The sequence below is a fragment of the Pezoporus occidentalis genome, unplaced genomic scaffold (genome assembly GCF_034315485.1).
Source record: "Pezoporus occidentalis ecotype Australia unplaced genomic scaffold, CSIRO_AGI_Poc_V1 ctg266, whole genome shotgun sequence".
Taxonomy (NCBI): Eukaryota; Metazoa; Chordata; class Aves; order Psittaciformes; family Psittacidae; genus Pezoporus; species Pezoporus occidentalis.
In genome coordinates, this window is record NW_026914567.1 from 178,018 (window position 1) to 202,122 (window position 24,105).

Consider the following 24,105-nt stretch of genomic DNA (forward strand, 5'->3'; position numbering starts at 1 on the left):
CTCGGGGTGTTGGCTGAGGAGCACAGTGGTAACAGGCAGTGCCGGACAGACTGCACTTCAGTTGTGGCACCATCAGAGAACTGCAGCTGTCCAAGCCTCAAAATAAAGCCTCATTCTCTGAATCTTTTAATAGGTAGAACAAAAGGTTTAAACCCCTAAAATATTCATGGAATGGTTTGGGTTGAAGGGACCTAAAAGCTCCTCCAGCTCCAACCCCTGCCACGGGAAGGGACCCCTTCCATAGAGCAGCTTGCTCCAAGCCCCTGTGTCCAACCTGGCCTTGAACACTGCCAGGGATGGGGCAGCCACAGCTTCTCTGGGCACCCTGTGCCAGCGCCTCAGCACCCTCACAGGGAAGAGCTTCTGCCTACGAGCTCATCTCAGTCTCCCCTCTGGCAGGTTCAAGCCATTCCCCTTGGCCTGTCCCTGCAGGCACTTGCCCATAGCCCCTCTGCAGCTTTCTTGTTGCCCCCCTTCAGGTACTGGAACACTGTTATTCAAGTGCTTTACTTCACCTGAAGCAGTATTTGTGGTTTAAGCAAGAAAATCAACTTTTGTTTTTATTCAGTGATAAAATTCAAACAAGAGAATGGAAAATTCACTGTTGGCACCGGCTCCGGAGGACCCCAGGGCCCGTGAGCAGCACCCGGGCTGCTCCCTCGTACGTCCAGCAAAGCTCCATGAGCACCAAGGAGAGGCCTCAGGATACAGCGAGCAAAAAATTTAATTGTTCACAATTTGCATTATTATCCTGTGCATCATCAGAGCAGGACAACGGGTCTGTGCTCACACCAGCAGAGCAGGAGCTCAGACTGGAAATCCTGGCAGCGCTGCTCACCGCAGGAGCTTTGTCCACAACAAAATGAATAAAGGCCAGATCACAACCTGGGATCTGAAGCCTTAACTTCCACTTTGATGGGCTCTTAACAGGTTCGTTTGGTTTGCTGGGGATTTTAAAACAAAAGAAGCCTTTTCAGAAGCCACCTAAGCCAGGTGGCACTGGCAAGAGCAAAGCCCATGGTATCATGAAGCGCACAGCAGTGAACCCACAATACAGTCAGCTGCCCAAACTGCGTGTTTAAATACTTTCCTCGTGGATCTTATGGCTAAGGCAGAGAAGAACAAGTAAGTTTTGTTCACTGAAGCATGCCTCTGGGATGCTTCTTTTCTTGTTTTGCAAAACCATTTGAAGAGCTGTTGCCTTAGAACGCCAGGAACAGAGCAGCTGCCTTGGAAGCAGAGCATGAGATGCAGGATACCCAACACTTGAGCCTCTGGACTCCATCCAATACCGAGATATTTAGGACCACACTTGTCAGAATCAACACAGAATTTACCAAATCAACCATAACATTCACTGTGGGTACTACAACACAGTGCTCAGGAGTCCTGCTGGTTAAGCAGACCCACACAGAGCTAAGTGGAGGCACTGCAGGGCACAGCAGCATCTGTGTTAACACTGAGACACCTCCTTCCACTAGTGAGGAGCTAAGCCCTGGAAAAGTATTTAACACAGCAAAAGCAGATCTGGGTCCTTTTTATACCCCTTTAATCCCACAGTAGCAGTAACATTTCATTTTGTCAAGAGCCTCAAATATACAAAACTGAAATAATTCCATGCGCCTAGAGCAGAGAGGGGAATCCTGTCCTTTCCTTATCCACCTTAGACTGGCATCTCCAGCCTGACAGTGCTTTGTTGTGCACCCGTATCATCAGGGAAGGGCTGACCTCTTTGCCCCACTGTTAATTCTCTATCCCAAACCCCAGACTTCACCAGTCACTGACAAGTATACTTAAAAACAAAGAGTTCAAATAAATCACTCTTTTCTCAATACAAAACTAGATTTAAAAGCAAGACTCTCTAAGGCAATTAAATGGTAGTGCACAATGCTGGCATCTCTTACTGCAACTTCGGCTGAGAAGCCCAAGTGTGAAGATCGAGGATTATTGACTGGAGATCATCAGTAAGAGAAGTCATCTTGCATTGCAATGGCTCATGGACTTGATGCTGGAGCAACCAGAAAGCATGTGGGGAGGACTGCGCTCAGCCAGCTTTCCAACACCACCGAGTGGGGCAGGAGGAGAGAGGCAGCTGGTGAGAAGATGTTCTGGGGTGGCCTGGTGCTTCGTTTGAGGTGGAAGATGAGGGTGCTTCTATAGCTCCCAGGCTGGCAATTCTGAATCAGCTGTGACGGCAGCCTCCAGGGACATCTTGTCACCCTCGGAGGATGAAATGTGATGAGGATGGTGGTTTAGGTGGATTAGGCCTGGGTTGAAGAGGTGAGTAGTGGCAGGGGTGTCTGCATGCTGACTCACATGTACTAGTTCACCTGGGTTGGAGAGCCGTTGTGGCTTCAGTCTGCAGGCCAGTCCCACTTGCATAATCTAAATCAGTTTGCAAACGGATAATTGAATGAGGTATATTTAAGGTTTCTCCCAGGGACTGATCTAGATAAGTAGACTTCTAAACAAGACCTACTGTCTAAGCTCTGCACCTGACTCATATCCTAAACCAATCCCAGGCCCTCCCCCATTGATTTCTTTTACCTGATCAAGAGTTCATATGAGGTTTTATCATCTTGAAACATTAAAAGCTCCTTCTGCAACAGATCCAGACTGAACTGGGCAGAGCCCTCCAGAGCACCCATTCAGCTCAGTCTGCCTACACTTTGCCTAAGCATGGAGAAAATTAACACACAAAACCTCATGGCCACACATGAACACAGAGGACATACCTTATAGGCAATACTGTTGAGGACCTTCATGGCCAGGTCGGAGACATCGGGGTAGGGGTCAGCAGCCAGGTGAAGGAGCACTCTCCAGATCTGGGTATAAACACTGTTGAAACTCACACCTAAGATAACAAAACACAAAACAAAAAACAAAGCCCCACAGCACGTGACAATCCATCAACTCAAACGCTTTGATCTTATGTGAGAAAACTCATTAGAACCGCAAGCATCACAATGACATCTAAGAAAACATCAAGAGAAGAGCTCAAAAAACACCCTCCGTGGGTGCTTCATCTCCATGTTGTCTGTCTTTGTGAACTCTGCAAGGGCTTGTAAAATGAAACTGGGAGGAAGCCAAATGAATTAAAGGCTACCTTCAATCAGCTTCAATCAAACTGCTCCTTTTCTGGGCTGGAAAGGACAAATGGATCATGCCTTTGAGTTTCCTGACCTAAAATACTAACCAGTACAAACCCACAGTTCCTGGCCTGTATTTGTATTGTTATTTTGACTGCTGTTTTAAGCATTAATACTCACCTTCAACATTCAGGTTTTCATACAGTCTACAAGGTTACCAAAGAGGTAAATGTTAAAGCTGAAGCTGCAGCACCGGCACCTTTGTGAAGCACTAAGTGCAACTCAGTCCTTCCTATTGACATTTGTATCAAGCCCTCAATTTGTCACTGAATGAGAATATCTGGTGCTTGGTATTTCAGCAGAAGGGACTGACAGATTCAAAGTACAGGTCAAGTAAATAAGCATTTGCCACAACTGACACAAGTCGGTGAACATTTCAGTTTGCTGTTTTTAGGTGAATCTTTAAGCTGTTCTTTCCTCCAGCCCTCACAGTACCTAACAGTTGTGACACCATCGCCTGGGGGCTGAGCCATTTGGACAATACTGAGGTGGCCACGCTAACAAGAAAGGGAACTGAAACAGGGATTTCAGATGAGTCACAATCAATGGCAAATGACAGATCAAGCTGTTACTGCATTTCCTTTCATGTTGCTGGAGGCATCTAAATATAAAGTGTTAAGTTAGGAAAAAAAGGGCTCCTTGGTCAACAAGCAGCTTCTCACCTGGTATAGCTGCTAAACCCAATGCTCAAACCCACAGAAAAGAGACTTGCAGAGCCCAGATTTAGCTCCGGCTGAAGAAGGCAGGTAGCAAGGAGTACAGGGGCTGCACTTCACACGCTCGTCCTTGTCAGCCAAGGGAGTCTTTCTTGTGCCAGAAAAATTCCCCAGTGTGCGAGCAAGCACTCTGAAACACAAAGGCAGTAACCCAACTCCATCCTCTCATCTGATCTGCAAGGAAAAGGGTCTCTTACTCAGCCGACTTCCAAAGGGATTCATACAGAAATATCAAAGATTTCTGATGGGACCATTTGAAGGTGGGGGCTGCCTACACCACAGACCGCTATAGCTAACCCTGACCTTCCCCCACTGGTGAGATACAGGGCCTGACCACATTACCACAATGTTAAAGCCAACCAGAAGAAATGAAGAAGTTGATAATCTGAAAAAGCAGTAACAACTGTCAGGACACAGCAGACTCAATGGGCACTGATTTGTCCTGTTCGGTTCATGCCAGCAGAGGACAGAGGCCAAAGGATACAAAATCAAGGCACACATGAGCTGAGCAGAACTGAACGTGCAGATCCCGGTTGAGTTTTGGCTTTGGTCACATCAGACAAAAGTCACTGCCTTTTTCAGAAGCTCTTTATCCATGTTTAAATAAAGACAGTATCAGGACACAATAAGTAAGTCCCTGCTCGGAAGAGGGGTTAGGCCTCCTAACCCTAAGGATGGTGATACAAAGCTCGTCCCCTCCAGGCTTCTGACCATTTGAGTTTTATTTCTGCAGTTGCCGTGTTCATCCTGGAAGTGTCTATTGCCAGGGAAAGAAAAAGTGGAGGGGGAAGGATAAAGAACAAGAGAGGGAGAGTGATAAAGTGCTACAAGCTCTGGGAGTTAAAAAACCCCACCATCACTGAAGCAGCAGCCAGGTAATGACATTGGAGGTTTGCTCAGAGCTCTGCCTCCCACATGTGGTTCTGTGCTGAGCTAGATAAGGACCAATGGGAAATCTGCATGGACTGATTTCTTTTAAAGCCCTTGAAAGACAGTGAAAGGAAAGGGAGGGAAAGGGAGAGCAAGAGGGTACCCACTGGATTTTCCAGTGTCTCAGATACCACCTCATTGGTGACGCAGTCCTGAAGGGAAAACAAGACCATTTTTTATACATCTGAGCGTCATGGAAAAACCAAGTGAAAGCAGAACTGCGCCAGTGCAATTCCTCATGCACCCGCAGCCTTTGAAAAGAACAGAGGGAATTTCTACAAAGGCATCCCGGGCTCCGAGCCGGCGCTCCAAGGACCGGGCCTTTCTTCTGCCATCCTCCCCCCTCGGTTAGTGCTGTTCATTACATCGCTTCAGCCCAGGGACGCATCTAACGCGGCTCCAGTGAAAACCTGAGCACACGTCAGTGGGATAATGGAAGGCAGCAGAGGTGGCAGCAGGAACAGCAGCTTCATTTCATGGAAGGGACTAGAATGCAAAAAACCAGTCACAAGACGCAAACAAAGAGCCGAGCAGGGGGGACGGGGAGTTAATCTAAGCAGACAGCTCTGTAATTAGTCAGGCTGATTCCAAGCCAGTTAAATGGACCTTGCAGCATAGATTTACGTTTACAGAATGATTCCTCTCTGCTAAGAATGTCAAAAATAAACTGCCTGCTTTTGCCAGTGACTTTGATTTTCTTTGCACATGCAAAGTTCAATTCAGCAGCAAGCACCATGCAGCGCCCCGAGGATGGGGCCTGGCTGAGGTCCTGTGGCCAGGTCACTGAGCAGACTAAGGGTAGAACCATGCTGGATGCAAAACCAAATGCTAATGGTTTTATTTATCCTTCCTGCTTTGCCAGGCTTTGGCAGCGTTTCTTTCCAATCCCCTGTAAAAAAATCACTGCAGTGATTTTAAGCATCCATCTCTAGAAGAAGGTGCAGTCTGTTCCCACCCAGCACAGCAGCAAAACCTGACCAGCTCCTGTGCCTGCAGGGAACAGCAGCTTCAGGCTGGGATGCCGCGAAACACAGTTGACATCCTTCAGACCAAACGGTACCCAAGGACTCAGGTATCTGCCTCCCATCAACACTAATCCCACCTGCTTTGTAAATGTGTATCCCCTGCTTCCCACAAGTGACACAGAAGGTCCTGTGAGAGATGAAACGTCTGAAATCCTGATTGCTCCCTGAACGCTACTTCAGCAGGAGTGGACACAGGCCATGCCCGACAGGAACACTAAATCAGCATTTCTTGTGCAGCCCCAGCAGTCTGTGAGCTGCTCTCTCTGCGCAGGGCCATGCAAAGGGGCTCCTGCAGGCTCTGACCCCATTCAAGGAGCCAAGCCTGAGCTTTTTCATGTTCCAGCAGAGACCAGAAGAAACTCATTAGGAAAAAGAGGGTTCCCTCACAGAGCAGATCCCTCCGTAGACCAGGGCTCTCACAGCCAACATGAAAGCAGCCCACCATGAGCAACATCTACATCAAGCTTCCATTTCCAAACCCCACTCAAATCCCTCTATTTAGCTACTGTGCAAGTTACTATTTATCAATACTGGTTGACCAGCTACTTCTCATTATGTCTCTGCATTTCAACATATAGCCTGGTGATAGAGGAGGAGGCTCTACCTGTCCCAGCACTCACTCTCTTACTTGCTGCAGCTCACTGTTCACCTACATCTCTTGCTCTCCTCATCCTCACTGCAGTAGCTTCTTGTTGTGTTTCTCTGAGGCAGCTCTTCAGGATGGATCCTGTGACGTGGCAAACAGGTTTCTGCCCCCAACCTCTGCTGGAAAAGAGAGCTATTCCCCGCATTTCACCACTCCTAGATTTATTTTCGTCCTTCTTTGATCATTCCATAATATAATCTTTCCAGCAATGCTCTCTGTAGGACAAAGACTTTAATCATGCAGTTTGGATATGAATAATCAGCCTCAAGGTATGCTAAACCCCCATCTGAATTCCTTCCCTTTTCCTATCTTGAAACTAAACTAAACTGAAAATTTCCAGGACATCAAGATTAATGACTAGCTGTATGGAAAAAGCAGCGAAGCTTAGCTTGGCTTCCCATTGGAACTGATGTCTTTGTTGACTAACCAAAACTACCTCTTGCCAGCTTGAAAATGTGGGCCAGAAATAAATGTCTCTTCTGGTAACAGGAGTGTCCAGGGAGAGAAGAGCCTGCCAGGAAACAGCGCTCCTGGGCTACAAGGACATGTTGCATTTAGGGGGTCACTTGGCCTGCAGTTGGCCAAGAAGCTGTTTGTAAAGTGATATGAGAAGGAATGGAGAGGTTTTCCTCAAGTTGATGGGAAGTACATTGAATGATGCCAGAAAAGTGGATAGAATGATCCAGAACAATCCCTTTAGCACTATGTTCCTAAAATCACCAGAGAGGAAGAAAGCCCTGAACATCAGTGAATCAACCCGGGGAATGCAAAGTACAGAACATAGCACGAAACTCTGCTTGGAAATGTCTACTTTTATTATTACAGACCAGATTTCTGTTTTGGTTTGAGTCTGCCCAAAGCACCGTTTTCACTGCTCTGCCTCTCAACTACTTGGCAGAGTCATTTCTGCAGAGCCAAATCACCATTACTCCTTCCAAAAAACAGAGCAGAGCAAAACAGGACTTCGGGCAAGACAAGTCTATGACCCAGGTGGACCCTCTCCGAGTCACCCGGCTCCTGCTGGCTGTACAGCTCTATTTTAGTGCACACTAAGGATTTAAGGAAAGGGGTTAACCTGAGCCCGGGCTGTGCAGCAGTCACAGCACTCCTGAGGGTGGCTGGAGCTGTTGGCACCTTTCCCTGGGGAGCAGGGGAGAGCAGGCTGGGAGATGGGGATCCTTCAGTACATGAGAAAAGCCTGGCTTTCAGCAGGCAAATGCTGGAGGTAATGGGATTCTGTGCTAGTTATGAATTTTAAACACTTCTATAAGCTCTGTCGTTTCCAGCTGGATGTGAGCTCTTGATTGAATAGGAATGAGGGAGGCTTTGGAGAACTGCTTGTAGTGTTTGCCTAGGGCTCCCTCACTCATCTCCTGCTCAACTCCAGCTCTTTTCCAACCGTGCCGTACAGCTCTTGTGGGACACGTATGAGCCATCAACCAGGCACCAGAGTGCACCAGTGGAAATGAAAAGTCAAATTCTAACTTAAGATGGAGAGCAATTTCCCTGAATTCTTGTCATGCTTTAGAACATCAGGTTTCATCACCTACAGTCAAAAGCAAATGAACTGATCAAGTTTCTAATGAGCACATGATTTTAAACTGCCACAGGGGCTCAGGAATTACAATCCCAGAATCTTTCAGCTCTGGAGAGCCGAATCATCGTCCCTTCTTCCAGAAAACACATAGAGGAAATTAACGTTTCTATTGCTAGGAGGAATTCTGTTGGAGTAAGACCTGAGATCCAAACTTTCCACGAAAGCAAGCGTGTGAAGAAAGGCAACGCCAATGAAAGGGCAGCAGAGTCTGTACTCACCTATTAGTGAGTTCAGAGAAGAGTAAGAGCTGACTCGTCTCATCTTGTCAATGGTCTCAAATGAGAGGATGTATTCTTCGTTCTCAGGGCTGCCCAAGGTGCTGCTGGCACTGCTGCTGGTGCTGAGATTCCCAGGAGAAAACGCAACAGAGCTTCCAGCTGCCAAAAGGAAAGAGGGAGATGCTGACATAAGACCTAGTGAGAACAGGTTTCACTTTGGTAGAACAGCTCTTTCCTAAACCCTGAAACATTCAGTGAAGGTGTAGGCAAATCTACAACACCCCTTTTAAATGCGGAATGTTTAAATCCAGAGCAAGCATCAAGGGGTCAGAAAAGATTCAGTTAAAAATCCACGTATATTAGCGAGCTGGAAAGCACCTTTGTGGTCCACAAACACTCCGAAAATCAATGCTAATGACCAGAAAACTGAAACTAGTTATGAGGGGGCTTCTCCTGTAAGCCCTTGGAGCTGGCAGCTGGACAATGCGGGCTGAAGCGCTGCTTTCAGCTCGTGTGGTCTGGCACATGGAATTGCCTGGCTTGTACGAGGGGTGGGGGGAATGAAGGCATTTTGCCACGTCTCTTACATTCTTCATTCAAGCTGAGGTTCTGCAAGGACTTGTTCAGGTTGCGAGCGGTGGTAACTGCGCGGATGTTCCCGTAGGAGCTGACGGACCTCAGCCTGGGCGTGCATGGACCATCCCGCACCGGTGTCAAACTCCCACCCTCTGTGGAGGCAAAATCCAGCAATCGGAGATGGAACCACAGCACCATAACCTCCTGGTTATTTCCCAGCAAATATATCACTGACATACTACCAATATGAACACAATGGGCTAAACCAGACTGAGGTGTGACAAAGGATTCTCTGCACACACCATCAGCACAGAGCCCATGTCTGTGCTGTCCAGGCTGTGATTTTGTCACGTCCAATCAAGCCAGGTGAGTCTCCGAGCTTCCATTGCAGCAGTCTTACTATCCTTCAAGATTTCCAGTGCACAGAGCAAGGCTGGTTCTTTGTTACGTGGTGAGGCTTCTCACAGGGTCAATGGGACACCTCAAGTTTCAGGTATAATTTGAGGGGAGGAAAAGGCTGGTAAGCCTGTGTGCTGCTTTGACAAACAGACTTCAACCTTGATCCAAAGGGAATCCCTTTGAATTGACAGGGTGTTCAGTCTCTGCAGCCTGCTGGTGAGCTCTAGCTGTGTTTTAGATGGAGACTCAGCAGAGGATGCATTTCTGCAGTGCAATATATTATAATGCTAACCAGACATTAGAGCTCCCCACTGTGCCACTCACCTTTGTAGCAACGATGCTGTTTGATAAATCACCACCAGCAAGAATTTCATTGTGTTGGGCAAACTCCTTAAATAAAAGTTCCCAAGCACTTTCAGACTATACATTTCCTACCCACAGGAACCCAAACCACCTACCTGGGGCAGCTGGAGAAGGGAGAGGGTAATTCTTCTCTTCCTCCATGAACTGCAAGGCAACTGTGCAGAAATTGCTCTCATACTGAACCACCAGGTGACTTAAAGCCACCACCAGCTCCTGTGGAAAAAGCAGAAGTGGGTATTTTATGGTTATGTAAGTCAGAAACAATGGAACAAAGGGAAACATGGGACAATATGGTCATTATTATTGATGTTATTGGGTGGCTATCTAGACTAATCATTCTCCCTTCACTTCACAGGGATGAAAGCCCTGCTTCATATCTAATTCTAAGTCTTTTCTACCTTAGCAGGCTCCCACTGCTCTCTGATTTTGCCCAATACTGTCAGAGTGATGCAGTGTCACAGAAGTATTGAACTGGTGATGAGCACCCAACTCCCTCAGCTCCTGTGATGCCCACATGCAGCGTGGGTCTCTTGCAGAGCAGTGCTGAGCTGAGCTGAGGATCTGTGCCCTCAGCTCCTGGGGCACAGCCTGGCCCTCTCCATGTGCTGCACAGGCAGAGTGCTCATCCTGCAGCCTGTCCTGCATCTGCTCTGAGCTGAAGGAAAGAGAACGTGACAAGAGGCCCCTGGGGACATGGCTCAGCTCTTCCTCCAAGAGCCCCAGTGTTTGACTCCTGCACTGAACCACACAGCCTCTCAGTGCCCTGCAGCATCAACACTGCGCTGCCTGCAAGGGATCACCAGCCCCTTCATGTTCATCCTCCGGGCTGCAACCTGAGAACCTGAATTACCAGGGGAGGGCAGAGAAGGTGAAGCTCAGACCATCGGTTAAGTACCATGTGCCAGGCTCTTGGAAACAGGAAATGGAAGAGGTGGAGCTGGCTTTGGTTGCTGCTCTCTGTTCAGAGGACTGATCTCCAAAAGGGAGATTTATGACTCTCCAAGAGCACACAGTGACGTGCAGTTCTCCTGAATTAAACTGATTAAATGCTGGAGCGAGACAACAGAAATTAATCCTCACAATGCTGGTGACAACTGTCAGGGTGTCGATGTTCCAGTAAGAAAACACAGGCACTAGGACACCTAAGAACACCCACAGAACAATCTAGAATGTCAAAAACTACTTAATGCACTACTGATGTACAACGGCAGGCACATCAGAAAGTGTGATTCTCACACTGGAGCAGTCTGTCACTGTCCTTATGGCCTCTAAAAGCAGCAAGACCTTGTTACTGAACAGAGCTCCCAGGTTTTCTCCTCAGCACTCTTGTTCCCTCCCTTTTCTTCCCCCAGCACAGCCAGACTCCATGTTTCTAGCAACACTATTACCGATTCATTTAGAACCTGAGCTCCTGTAATGTCAAATATTGCAATCAGAACAGTAATCAAAAGAAGAGCATTATGAGAAGAGAAGCCCAGCAAGACTTCTCAGAGGTCTCTACACCTGAAAAAGACTTCAGTGAAATTGCTCTTCTTCCTTACCCCTGTCTTCACATTCTCTCTAAGTAAAACAACAGGATGTTTAAATTCCCACAGAAATCTGAGATTGTTACTCCTATTTCAGGCACTTGCTTAGTGGAATCGAGCTAAATCAGAGGTCCACTGTTAAACAGCAGAAACATTTTAATCTCAACAACCATCTTGTCAACACCTGGATACTACAACACGCTCCACTTGTGTTACTCCTGTCACTAGGCTCCTTCTGGAATGTAGTATGTGCACTGAGAAAGGGCAAGGGGATAAAGCAGCACCCAGAAGGCTGCTGCTAGTGACCTCCCTAAGCATGAATGAGTACGAGGCTCAGTGCCAAGCAGAGCCACAGCAGGGGCTGATGCTGCTCTTTCTGCTGGTGGTGTCACTTGTGTGTATCACTTCTCAGCAGGAATGGGAGTTAAAAGACTTCAGGACAAAGCAGATACTTCCAAATGAGTCAAGCTCATGGAAAAGCCTATTAAATAACGCATGCTCTGATACCCCTATGCCACCAGCCCTGCCGTACCTTTCGAACCATGGGGCTCCCATCATTGATGAGCTGGGCCAACATCATGGCCACGTTGTGGTCAATGGTGGTGGAGTGATCGGTCCGTTCAGCAGAGTTGCCCACAAAAGTTCCCAGTGCAAAGACTGCAGCACAGCGAACCTGAGCGACACAAACACTCATTAGTATTTCCCTCGTTTCCAGCCCAAGGTTTGCCAGTGGGATTGTTTCATCCCCACAGAAGGCATCTCTGGAAACCTGGACTACTGTGTCAGGCACAGTGAGGGTTAAAGGGAAGCCCGTGGAGAGTAAAAGCCAAAACAGATTCAGTAGAGCACTGAGTTTTAAGTATTCACAGATGCAGGAGTATATTTAATTTCCCAGAATACTCAGTGACCTTCCCACGGGTACTTTTTCCAGTTGACGTTGCCCAGAATATTAATTAACAGGAATAAAGTAGATGAGGAATTACTGCTGGGATGTGAATCTTTAATAGGAGTTCTGAACTAGAGTCTTTGGCTAAGGGCTTACAGAAAGATAGAAGATGATGGAAAAAGCAAAGGAGGAAAGAGTAGCTCAAAGCAGGATGAACTTTGCCAGATCAAACAAGGAACAGTGGGATCAGTTGGTTTGGTGATCTTACAGCTTGCCTGGGCAGAGCCTGCAGACAGTGGGACATGGTGCAATTGGTAACTGGAGGATGTGCTTTGTGAAGTAGAAACACCCAGCCGGTGTCTCCGAGTGGGTGTGCTGGAAGGATGGGTTAGCCTGACCTTCACACAAGTGCTTATAAAATGGAGGAAAGATGGGGCCAGGGAAAGGAGGTGGAGGATCAGAGAACCCCAGACTGGTTTGGGTTGGAAGGACCTTAAAGCTCATCTGGTTCCAACCCCCTGCCACGGGCAAGGACACCTTCCACTGGAGCAGCTTGCTCCAAGCCCCGTCCAACCCAGCCTTGAACACTGCAAGGGTTGGGGCAGCCACAGCTTCCCTGAGCACCCTGTGCCAGCGCCTCAGCACCCTCACAGGATGCAGGACAGAGCCTGAGTGTAGAGGGGAACCTCATCTTTACTCGCTGCACGTTAGCAGCGGTGTTTATCTCCAGGCTGACTTCTCCCACATGCGATGTAATTTCACCAGGGTCTGCCAGGCTCTGTCAATCACCGCACATGAACCACTTCTCTCTTGGAGAGTTTGTCACAAAGGTAGAACACATTGAATTAAAGATGTATTTCCACACATACCAGGAGGACAGCTCTCAGGCTTGGCCAAAAAGACCAGAGGGTTTTTTGCAACACACAGTGTGTTTTGGGACCACATTCTTAACAAGTTTCTGATATGCAAGTAAGCAAAACTTATGGAGTTCCCTAACTCTGGAGCCACGATCCCAGGACTCCCAGGCGGTATGAACCCCCCCTACATTTCTGTGGTTAATTCTCTGGCAGGCCTTTTATGATTTACATCACCTTGAAGAAACAGCCATGAGAACCTTCTCTGAACCACACGCAATGGTAAGGCTCTCGAGGCCCTGGTTTCGCAAGTATTTCCTCAGCCCTCTGCCACAACTGTGACAATTCCAGTGGTGCTCAGTTGAAAAGTGGGACTTTACCTCAGGAATGGGATCCGAGAGGAGGCTGTAGAGCTTCTCGTGAGCGCTGTCCCTCACACCACACCACCTGGCTGAGTCAAAGTTCTGCCAAATGCGGCCCAAACAAATGGCCACCCACTGACGCAGGAGAGGATGTGGATCATTCAGCTGCTCCAGGCAAATAGCAATCAGGTTTCCTTGAAGGCAAGCTTCCTACAACACAAATCAATGCCATTTATTTCGGATGGCAGCTTCCCACCTCATCATCAAAAGAGATTATTTCTGAAGTAGACAGGAAATCGAGAGAAAATAATTATCTGGTGGTTGTATATTGGTTTTGTTATAAAATACCATCTGGAAGCAGCGTGATGGGAAGGTCAACTGCACACTGCTAGAGCTGGTTAAGTAGCTGAGTAACAGAAATGCTTCCTGTAACGCATAAGGCTTGTTTTTTCCCTTGTTGGAAATACTCCTTGCACCTGTCAGAGCCCCAGGGTTTATGGCTCGCTCCATACCCTTCCCAAGAACTTTACAACAGCCCTCGAGCTCCCACTTGACAGGAACCAGGCACTATTTCTTAGTGCGCTGCCAGGAAGAGTACTTGAGTGACTTGTGTCCTTAACCTCCATGGCCAGGTGCCAGGCACATAATGTGTCTGTCACACCTCCAGGTCAATCTTTCTTCTAATCCACACAAAAAGAACATAAAGCAATCTTCTAGTTCAGTTTTCCAGGGCAGGGTTGTGCTTTAATACCTGTTTATCAAAGCCAAGGCACAATGCAGAGAAGAGGCAGGAGAGAATGGAGGAAAAGAGATGCTGGGACTCACCTGTCCTGTGTTGTAGTTGTTAACAATTACAGCCAGGATAAATGCTGTCATCGTCCTGTGTTCAGCCTTAAAGAACATACAACTCCTTGTTAGCTGGGAAACAGGCCAGAGAACAACTATATCCTGTGCTTTCTGAGATGTGAGACTGTTCTAAGTGCAGTCTGTAGCACATTAAAGGAACAGGAGAGGTGGAAGCTTGAGTTTTGTTATCATCCAGCCCTGTCCGTAGTTACACCCGAGACACTTCATCAGCGTCTTCCCCAGCCACTAACTTGGTGATGACCCTCCCGCAGAGCACAGGGTGCTGTGGGAGGTGGGAGGCAGCCCTGTGGTAGCACCAGCTGCATCAGAGCAGCCCCAGGCAAGCTAAGCAAGTGCTAGGAGAGGCAGAGTGAAGCTGACTTGTCCTTACAGGCATATACGGGTCTGCGAGAACCGAGAGGAAATACTTGTGTCCGTTGTCCTTCACAAGGTCAGCTTGGCACGACTGAAAAATGAGACAAAGGAGAACGCAGTGAGTACTCCAATACAGGAGTGCTTGCCCTCCAGTGATGTATGAATATTTCATGTCTTCATCATTTTTCTCAAATCTTGTTTTCATTTGAGAAGCAAAATAAAGCACAAGCAACCGAGCCCAGGCAGGAGCAGGGCCGAGAGGGCAGAGCGGAGCAGGAACCCTCTGCCACCCCAACGCAACCACAGCAGCTCAGAATGTGCCCTCCTGCTTTGGAGAAGAGTTAAACTTGACATCTCTGCCCTTCATTAAACCTTTACCAGCATCTGAGAGCACCACAAGCAAAATCAAGGAGGAATCTGTTTTGTTTGTTTGCTTTTACATTTAACAGAATAAGAATTATTTCACATTACATCTTCTAAAAGCCCCTGCTCTAATTCTCCCCTTGATTTCCAATCCCCAGGACATGGGAGGTGCAGCTCAATAGCCCACAGTCCATCGGTTCCTTCTGTGTCAGCGTGTTTGTGTCATTGAGCAACCTGCTCTAGTGGAAGGTGTCCCTGCCTGTGGCAGGGGGTTGGAACTGGATGAGCTATAGGATGCCTTCCAACCCAAACCAGTCTGGGATCCTATGACTGCAGCTGCTTTTCCAGCTCAGCTGGGCAGCCAGGATGTGAGAGTGTTTTGGGAATGGTCAGTGGACAACTCCTGGACACCGCCACATGCACTAACCCAGCCATGCATTTCCCTTACAGCAGCCCACATCACCGAGTGGTTACCAGTTAATCCATAAGGAGTGGGGGGACGGAGGAGGAATTATTCACTCTTTAGATATTCATTCTCTATATTCAGCCCAACCCCCTGCCTAGGCAGGGGTAGATTTTGACAAGATTTCAACTCATCTACACAAACGAGACCCATCACTGTTTTAGTTGGTCAAGTGCTGGCACGTATTACACCGGTACAACAGGAGCAGGTAGCAGCACCATCTCCTACTACACACAAACACTGCAGAGCAACTCCACTGTCTCCAAAAGCCTGCAAGGAGAACAATGCAGGTTTTCCCGGGGCAGTATCAGCTGGGAAGCATGTGGCACGCACCATGGTTTTGCTAACACACCAACTCAGCCTTCAGGTTGACATATTAGGGTCAAACTGAGAGAAAACATACTACAGAAGTGGAAATTTAAGGGAGGAAATACCGGCTCGGCAGCCAGCTCCCCAGGGACGGTGGTTCTATTGTATGCTTCACACCAGAGACAGGAGCATGTATTTTTTATCAGATGTAGAAGGTGAAGGAGGAAACTAATTGTTGAAAGGAGGGGGGATGGCAAGATAGAGATGCAAGAGAATATCTTATTGCTGAAGGGAGTGAAGATGCTGGCTCTGGCAGACCAAAGAGCAGAGGGGATGGATCGATGCCAGCCTGCAGCTCCAAGAGGCTTTCCTGACTTCGGTGTAATGCAGCACAAAATCCAGCTTCCTTTTCCCCCCACTTCTCCCTCTCAGTGTGAACACTTTGTGTTTCTTACAAAACCCAATCTCTTCATGGCAATGCAGGCAAACAGAAGGCTGCCCATCTTCACTGTGCGTTTATTGTGCTGCCACTGGTACCCAAGTACCTGAGGCTCGAGGGTTGGAGGCAGCATCTGTGCAGGCAGCAGACTCGCTCCAGCCCTCCCTGCTGGATCCTGGCAAAAGCGTGGAGAGCCAGCATCAGCAACACCTCCTCCTCAAGGAATAAGCAGCTACACTTGTGAATAATACTACTACGTGACCAAAACAAGCTGCAGCTTGGTGTGAAAGTCCAGAACTTACATAAAATAGGACGTTCCCAGCGCTGGGAAGGGATGAGAGCACAGATCTCCTCTTTCTCCTTCATATAACACGTGCTGTGTAACTCATCCCTAAAAACCTCATCAGTTCCTGGAATGCAGCAGCACTGCCACAGCTCGGGGTGGCCTGGGTGACCACGATGACCAGTAACACCTCCCAGGTGGGCACGTTATGGGATTACCAGGGAATACTTAACCTGAACATCTGTTTTACCTGCAAGATCAGAAATGGTAGCCACACATCTGGGAAGCAAGGATACTATTTATGTCACTCCATCGCTTCAAAAAGCATGAGAAATGTTTGTTTTCTATTGTCTTCAGCCAGTTCTCTGGGGTGGCAAGATCTCTTTTTCACTGTCCCACTTTAGCAATATTCACATTTTCAGTTCTCTTTAATGTGCAGATTTTTGGGTCTTGCTTAAATTCCTGACTATGATCCTTATTACAGGCAGGGAGATTTTGTTCCCCTTTAAAATCAAGTATTTCAGATTCAGAAGGTGCTGTTTACCAAACATTACCTATGAAGCCTACAGAAGACTCTTGAACTTGGGAACTACACAACATGCTCAGTATGATTCTGGCTTCTGTTGGATGTTTTTGAAACTGAATTTGTTTCCAGCATACATAGGCAAACCTTGCGTCAGAGGGGGAAAGGACACATCTATATTGATACTGAGCATACAAGAAGAAAGTATTCTTTTTGCTTTTGATATGACAACATACTTGCTCCCTGTATGCTCTGACAGCTCAAGATGCTGCGTGTCCCCTCTCCTGGCAGCACCCATTGCACTGTCCTGGAGCTGCCCTCTCCTCCCTTCTCCCACCACTTGGCTGTGGAGCTAGAGATTGAAATGGTGGCAGAAAATCCAAACCCAAAGTTTAAGAGGCTAAAAAATGGGGGAGGCATCAGCACAGAGCACAGCAGGGAGCAACACTGATGGTGGCAGGAGAGGAAAGAGCCCTCTTGATCAGCTTCCCCTGGGGAAAGGGTGACGGATGGTGTGACACACCATGTACATTATACATGAGCCTACTCAGAAACCTACCTGGGGCTGAAGCATCAGCTGCAGAGAGGCATGCATCAAAAATAAGCTTTTCAAGAGTAGCTCGAAGATGAATAGTTTTTATTTTCTTTGCTTTCCAAAATCCTCTTAGGATGTTAATGAAAATGTATTTATAAAAGTAAACCTGACAATGCCAGATCAACACGGGGGAAAATTCCAACACCGGCAGTATTATTCTCCATACTGAAATATGGAAACATGGCAGAAAGATAACAATAGGCAAAATCCAGCTTCTGCAAACAGCTCAGACCCTTTCACATCACTTACAACCATGCCTACTATTAACTGTGTGCACCGCTCCTCTTAATTTCATACTGCTCAACCAATTGCACCCACAAACCACTGAGTCATACATGTAACTGTACAATTCACCAGCAATCACTTACCTGCTTCATTATGTATTTTAAAGCCCACAACCAGAGCTCTGGCTACGGCCATCCTCAAAAATCAGGGCTCATCCCGAAAGGTACAAAATATTGTCGAGAAGACCAGAATCATGGAGCCATGCTAGAAATAACCTGTGCTCTGGGGGGTGAATACTGCTCTGCCAACCATCTGCAATGCATCAGCACATTTATTCATTTATAAATCCTGTTCCAAGTCCAAAGTCATCAAAAATGACTGCTATTTCTAGAAAAATTCTGTCTGAATCCTGAAGTGATACAGAATCAGAGAATCCCAGCCTGGGATGGGTGGAAGGAACCTTAAAGCTCCTCCAGCTCCAAGCCCTGCCACGGGCAGGGACCCCTTCCATAGAGCAGCTTGCTCCAAGCCCCTGTGTCCAACCTGGCCTTGAACACTGCCAGGGATGGGGCAGCCACAGCTTCTCTGGGCACCCTGTGCCAGCGCCTCAGCACCCTCACAGGGAAGAGCTTCTGCCTAAGAGCTCATCTCAGTCTCCCCTCTGGCAGGTTAAAGCCATTCCCCTTGGCCTGTCCCTACAGGCTCTTGTCCAAAGCCCCTCTCCAGGTTTCTTGTCAGACCCCTTTAGGTATCAGGAAGCTGTTGTAAGGTCTCCCTTGACCCTGGTCTCCAGCTACTGCAGTGTGTTTTTGAAGTACCTCAGGAGAAACTCCCGAGTCTAAAGCAACGGGAAAAAGCAGAGCTGGGGAGAGGGGGAAGTTGCTGGAACCCCAAAGAAACAGCCAAGCTCGAAATACTTACACTGTCCACGGCCAGAATTTTGGCCCAGATGAAGACCAGGAGAGGCCTCAGCTCACGAGCTGAACTCTGGAGCAGCTTCAGCACATAGGGGAAAATGCCAACGGACAGGGCCTGGGGGGAGAGAGCAGCAAACGCTGGTTAACCACAGAGGAGAAATGTGGCAGCAAACAATTCCATCCATTTCCAGCAGGGAGGGGATCCCTCTGCGTCCCTCTGCCGCTCATTTTCATCTTGGATGTCACCAGATATTTTCAGACTCATTTGCTCCACGGAGCCTCAGAGCTAATCTAGCGCTCGCTTTGGCTCCTTCCAGCCTGGGCTATTTAATGCTCACGATACGCTGCGCTCTCCTCAGACGGGTCCAGTTGCTCTCCCAAGTAAACATCCTGCAAAAGCTCAGTAATTGCAGCCTTCCCACTGGAAATGAAACAGGCTTCTTGCCCTGCACAGAGCTTTTACCCTGCTTTTTCTATGGGAGCAGAGGCTCTCGCAGGAGGACGTGCACCACGCCAACAATCACACTGACTGCTGCCACACTTTGTCAAGTGCAACGTAAAGGACACGCATGGTGGGGACTGTGCTCACAGCACGGGGCCTGGGGGGTTACATCTGAGCACCAGTGAGGTCTATAGAGCACGTCACAGCCAGAGCAAGGGCTGTGGCTGAAGTGCAGCTGCGTTTTGATCCCCAGTGTTTATAATCCAGAGGTCTTAAAATCCCCTTTAACACGTATTTTCTTCCTACCACAGAGGGCTAAGCTGTCTGTGAACTGCAGAAGGGAGTCTTGGCTGAGATGGAGGAGGAAAGCAAAGAAAACCTCTAAAAAGTCCCATCAAGCTATTCCATGACCAGCTGGTGGTTTGTCTTCATTACTTTTATCAACAAATAGCTCCATTTACAAGTGTCTGAAACCACTCCTCTGTTTAATTCTTATTTATTATCTGCACTGCGCTAGCCACTTTCCCAAATGCAGAAGGCAGCTGCTGCCTTCTCAGAAGAGCTTATAAAATCCAAAGACCAAACAGATAAAGGAAGAGATGAAAATGATGCAGGCAGTAAGCTGAGAGAGCAGATGATAAACATACGTGCTCTCTTTCTGTTATTTATTTGACATGACAAACCTTCTTATTTGCCCCAGATGTTCCCTCCTGTTTTGTCCCTTACAATATTTTACACTAAACTATTCCCAAGGAACAACTCCTTGTTTAATGCAAATGAACAGCTACCCAGCCTCTTTGATTAATACAAACCACTTTTCTTTTAGTGATGCTCGCTCCATTTCACACACATGAACACATAAACCACTGGCCATTTGTCAAACCTGTGGAGCATCTTCCCCATCTTCCTCCCATAAATCACTTGTATTTATCCCCTGCCCTGAAATAAACCCGACATTACAAGACAACAAGCAACATCCACGCACCAAGCTAACGGCCCACGGACCCAGGTCCAAAAACCTTCCCAGCAAATCCAGAGCCCGCAGCCGGTGAACCTGGCTCAGCAGCACCTGCAGAGGACAGGGAGAAGGGTTACTGCAGAATAAACACACATCCTTGTGAGTGCAGAGCAATGTAAAAGGACCTCAGGGCTGCTCCATCCCTTGGAACAAGCACGGCCTGAACGGCAAAGGCCATTGTTCAGACAGGCTGAACCAGCCCAGCTCTCTCAGCCTGTCTCTAGAGCTGCTCCAGCCCTCGCAGCATCTCCGTGGCCTCCTCTGGACTTGCTTGAGCCTGCAAACATTTTCCTGGGAACACAGTTATCCTCCATCTCCACATCACTGCTCCACTTGTTTTCTCTGCTAATTCCCCTCTCGAGAGCAGTGGCTCCAACGCAGCAGCCCCTGTGGATCTCAGGTGCTCTCAGTGTTCCACCCGCCTCTCCCCAGCAAAGCAGGAGCGTGACTGTATCTGCATGAAGGATCCAGAGGTGAGCAAAAGGCTCAGCCTGCCATTACTCAAAAGAGCTCAGAAGCAGAAAAAGAGGCTTTGCTTTCCTTGGCAATCGATGTAAGAGACTTAAGAGGGAAGCAAAAGGTCACATTAGTCGTTAATAAAAATCTCATTAAACCGGAGTCTGACGACGCTAATGAGGTGGTAGTTTACTGGCTTATACCCACCCCAGTGTGAAATATTAACAGGCAGACTTTCAGTTCTTAATCTCCTTAACAGATGTAAGATATTGGAATGCAACATTTAATCCTCAGTTTAAATTGAGAAACATCCCTCAGCACAGGGCTTGGGCTGAGAGACTCGCTGATTTAGCTCCCCAATTCCATCTTCTCAGTGCTTTTCCTCACTGCATATTCTAATTAAATTGTTTTTTCATGTTTGCTGTTGAAGAATAACTAAATTACTTGGCTCATGGTTCATACTATCGATGACTGATGCTAAAGATGTGCAGAAAGAGTCCAGAAGAGGACAACAGGAAGAAGTGTTAACTACTGCAACAGTTTCACCCCTGAATATCAGAGCTCAGGCTCAGGTCATAAGAGAAAGGATTTTGGTCGCCCTGCCCTAGTTAGCACCAGCCTGTTCCATAAACTCACTACAGAACTTGGCATGATAATCAATGTGCTTTAAAGGTGCCCAGCACAGGAATAACAGGGGCAGCTGGTTGAGATTAAAGCAGTGCTAGAAACCAGGGCACAGGAAGCTGAAAGGACAGAGAGGAGCAGGTTGGACACTGGGTGCTTACGCAGGCAACGGGAGGCACAGGGATAACAGTGCTGCTGGCCCTGACCTTCAGAAACAAGTAAATCCACAAATTCTGTCAGAGCTGGGGAAAACCAGATGTAATTGAAAGGGATTGCCACGTGACGATGCAAAGCCACATCTCAACAGTCCAGCATCCCACAGACCCCTTAACCAAATCATTTCCTATTTTGAGAGCTCTGTTTTGTTACTTTCAAAACCCCCAAAGCCACCAGCTTCCCCCAGGCTTCTATGTTCCCACTTTCCCAACTGATCTGCACAATAATAACTGGAAGCCAAAACTGACACAAGTTCTAGAGACGTGGGTGAGGATGAGGGAGTCTGTGCATGACTTATGAACCTTTACTGAAATGATGGACTGGACAGAGCACTGCCTCATGTCCCACCCTGACGTTTGTACACCTGAACAGAGGATAGGGAACCTAATAACGTACACACACACAAGTTAGAGACTAGCCAGGACACAGGAGGGTAGCTCAGAAATAAAAGTCCATGTTTCAGCAGGCATCTCCAAGCAAACACAGGATGGAAGGAGGAGACTGCAGCAGCGCTGTCCCCAGGGCTGTCTGTGGGACAAATGCTGCTCTCAGTCACATGCACTGGAGATGCTGTGGCAGGAGGTTCCTCCATGAGGATGGAGCATCTGCTACTCAGGCTGTGCCTACACCAGCTTCTCTTTGCTGACTCCTCTCTTCTCTGCACCAGGACAGCACCTGAGCGCAGCCTGTCCCATGCACAGCAAGAATTTGACATGGAAAGCAACTTCTGGAAGTCAATTAAAAGGCCATTTACAAAGGACCATGTCCCTGTCTGTGCCAAATCCATGCACGGCTGGCAGCAGGGCCCTGGCACTCAAATACTGTCTTTTCCCCAGGGGCACATCCAAATGGAAAACAGAATCAGCATTTGTTAGGCTACAGCAGCATGGTCTAAGCGCACTCCTAAGGGATCAAAGCAAAAAGACACCCCAAAGGGGTCTGAGATGCCCTTCCTTCCCTCACCTGATCAGTTGGTCTCCGACTCAAAGGACCTCAGACCTGTTACCAAGCAATCATGTTCCACTATACAATTAATATGCTTTAATTATAATTACATTGTCCTGGCTCATTTTGCTCCAGGACGAGGAGCAGGTTCCTTTGCCAGCTGACCTCTCAATTCCACTGCAAGGTTAAGCTCCCTGCAGAGCCCTCTAGAGCCAAACAGTTCACTGGAAAGCAGCAAAGTTGGTGCTAGAGCAGAAGCCTGCCTTCTCCCATTGCAGCGACAGAGATAAACCCTACATCTCTTTATCCAGCTGATCTCTCAAGGCTTGGGAGGCTCAGGGAAATTAAGATTTGGTTTTACAGAGATTGATGGTGCTGTCAGTCACAAAACAAGCTGGTAGCTAACAGAGGGCAGGCGAGTCTTCACACATTTAGTGAAAGGAATCACATATCCTTCTAAAAGAGACTGGAACCATGTTCCTTCAAACAGAAAGACCTTAAATTTTGCTGCCTGGTAGAGAAGAGACCTCAGCTGCTGTGACAAGGGTTTATATTTCTGTCAATACAAGTTCCTAGGGAGGAGAGGGCAAGAGCAAATGACAACTGCAATATGTGCCTTGCCATAACACTGTTTGAAATGAGGGGTTCTGTTTCTAGTAGATTTACTTCTCCTTTATACTTATGAACTTTGTCTAGACTGAGCAAATGCCTACCAGAACTCTACATTCCTTCCAGGCATGGTCTTCAGAGACTTGTTTCTGTGCTCTTGCAGCAAAATTTCAGCATCCCATTAAGGGGAACACTTTCCAGGCTGTACCAGAGAGATAAAGGAGCCATTTCCAAACTATTTACAGTGCAGTAGCTTCCACTTTCTGAAAACACAGAGAAGATAAAAGTCTCTGCCTGATGGAGCTGGCATGCAAGAGGAGATACTATGGGAGAACACAACAAAGGCTACTCTGTGAAAGTCTTGCTACTTCAGAGAAAGGAGGAGGCAGCAGAGCCCAGTACTGATACAGAGTGAAGGTATGGGGGAAGAAAAGCACTTTGCCTTCATGCGCACAGGTCTAACAAACACCCCATCAGCTGTAGCTCATCCTGCAGGAACCCATGTGGTTTCTGTGCCCGCTGGCACCCAGGCTCTCACCTGCAGGACAATGGGGAGCTGCTCCGGGGGGTTGCGGTTCTCCACACCCATGGTCAGCCAGACCTGGAATGCTGTCAGCTGCTCCGCAAAGAAGGGGCTGTGCTGTTGGAGCAAGGACAGGAATGCAGACTTGAGTTAAAACCAAAACCAAACACAGTGAAGCAAACAGTCTCAGCACTTACAGACTCACACAGTTTACGGGTTCCAAAACCTATTTCTTTTAGCTGACACGCATTTCACAGAATCCCAGAGTGCTCTGGGTTGGAAGGGACCTTAAAGCTCATCCAGTCCCAACCCCTGCCACGGGCAGGGACACCTTCCACTAGAGCAGCTTGCTCCAAGCCCCTGTGTCCAACCTGGCCTTGAACACTGCCAGGGATGGGTTACTTGGTGAGATCTGACAGCCTGCAGCACATTTAAGTCCTGTGAACCTGCTCAATGCACAGAGCATCTCCTGTCTCTCAACACCAGCAGTGACCTGCCCATCATCTGACATTACTCCCCAGAACACTCCACTGCGCAGCGCACACTCGGATGGTCCCTGGGCACACCAGCATCCCCCGCCAGTGCAGCAGTGCCTGAGGAAACACTCCTTTTGCCATCCATCACCCCAAGTATGGGATGCAAGCTGGGTATGAGAAATACCGACCAAAGCACACAGCAGCTGCCAGC

General features: G+C 47.9%; 1 protein-coding gene across 4 annotated transcripts in view; it reads right to left on the reverse strand.

Annotated features, from left to right (window-relative positions):
• Window positions 1–24,105, reverse strand: part of RPTOR (regulatory associated protein of MTOR complex 1) — a 112,584-nt gene that overhangs the window by 32,642 nt on the left and 55,837 nt on the right. For 2 of the 4 annotated variants that reach the window (XM_062624357.1, XM_062624356.1), the window contains exons 11-22: window positions 23,434–23,535; window positions 20,013–20,096; window positions 18,590–18,700; window positions 14,485–14,559; window positions 14,073–14,138; window positions 13,266–13,457; window positions 11,678–11,818; window positions 9,715–9,832; window positions 8,869–9,009; window positions 8,282–8,440; window positions 2,736–2,854; window positions 2,317–2,385 (exon numbers count right to left, since the gene is read on the reverse strand). In XM_062624357.1, coding sequence (XP_062480341.1) covers window positions 2,317–2,385; window positions 2,736–2,854; window positions 8,282–8,440; window positions 8,869–9,009; window positions 9,715–9,832; window positions 11,678–11,818; window positions 13,266–13,457; window positions 14,073–14,138; window positions 14,485–14,559; window positions 18,590–18,700; window positions 20,013–20,096; window positions 23,434–23,535 — 1,377 coding nt within the window. The remainder of the gene's footprint in view (window positions 1–2,316; window positions 2,386–2,735; window positions 2,855–8,281; window positions 8,441–8,868; window positions 9,010–9,714; window positions 9,833–11,677; window positions 11,819–13,265; window positions 13,458–14,072; window positions 14,139–14,484; window positions 14,560–18,589; window positions 18,701–20,012; window positions 20,097–23,433; window positions 23,536–24,105) is intronic. The other 2 variants (XM_062624359.1, XM_062624358.1) reach the window with 1 other exon arrangement.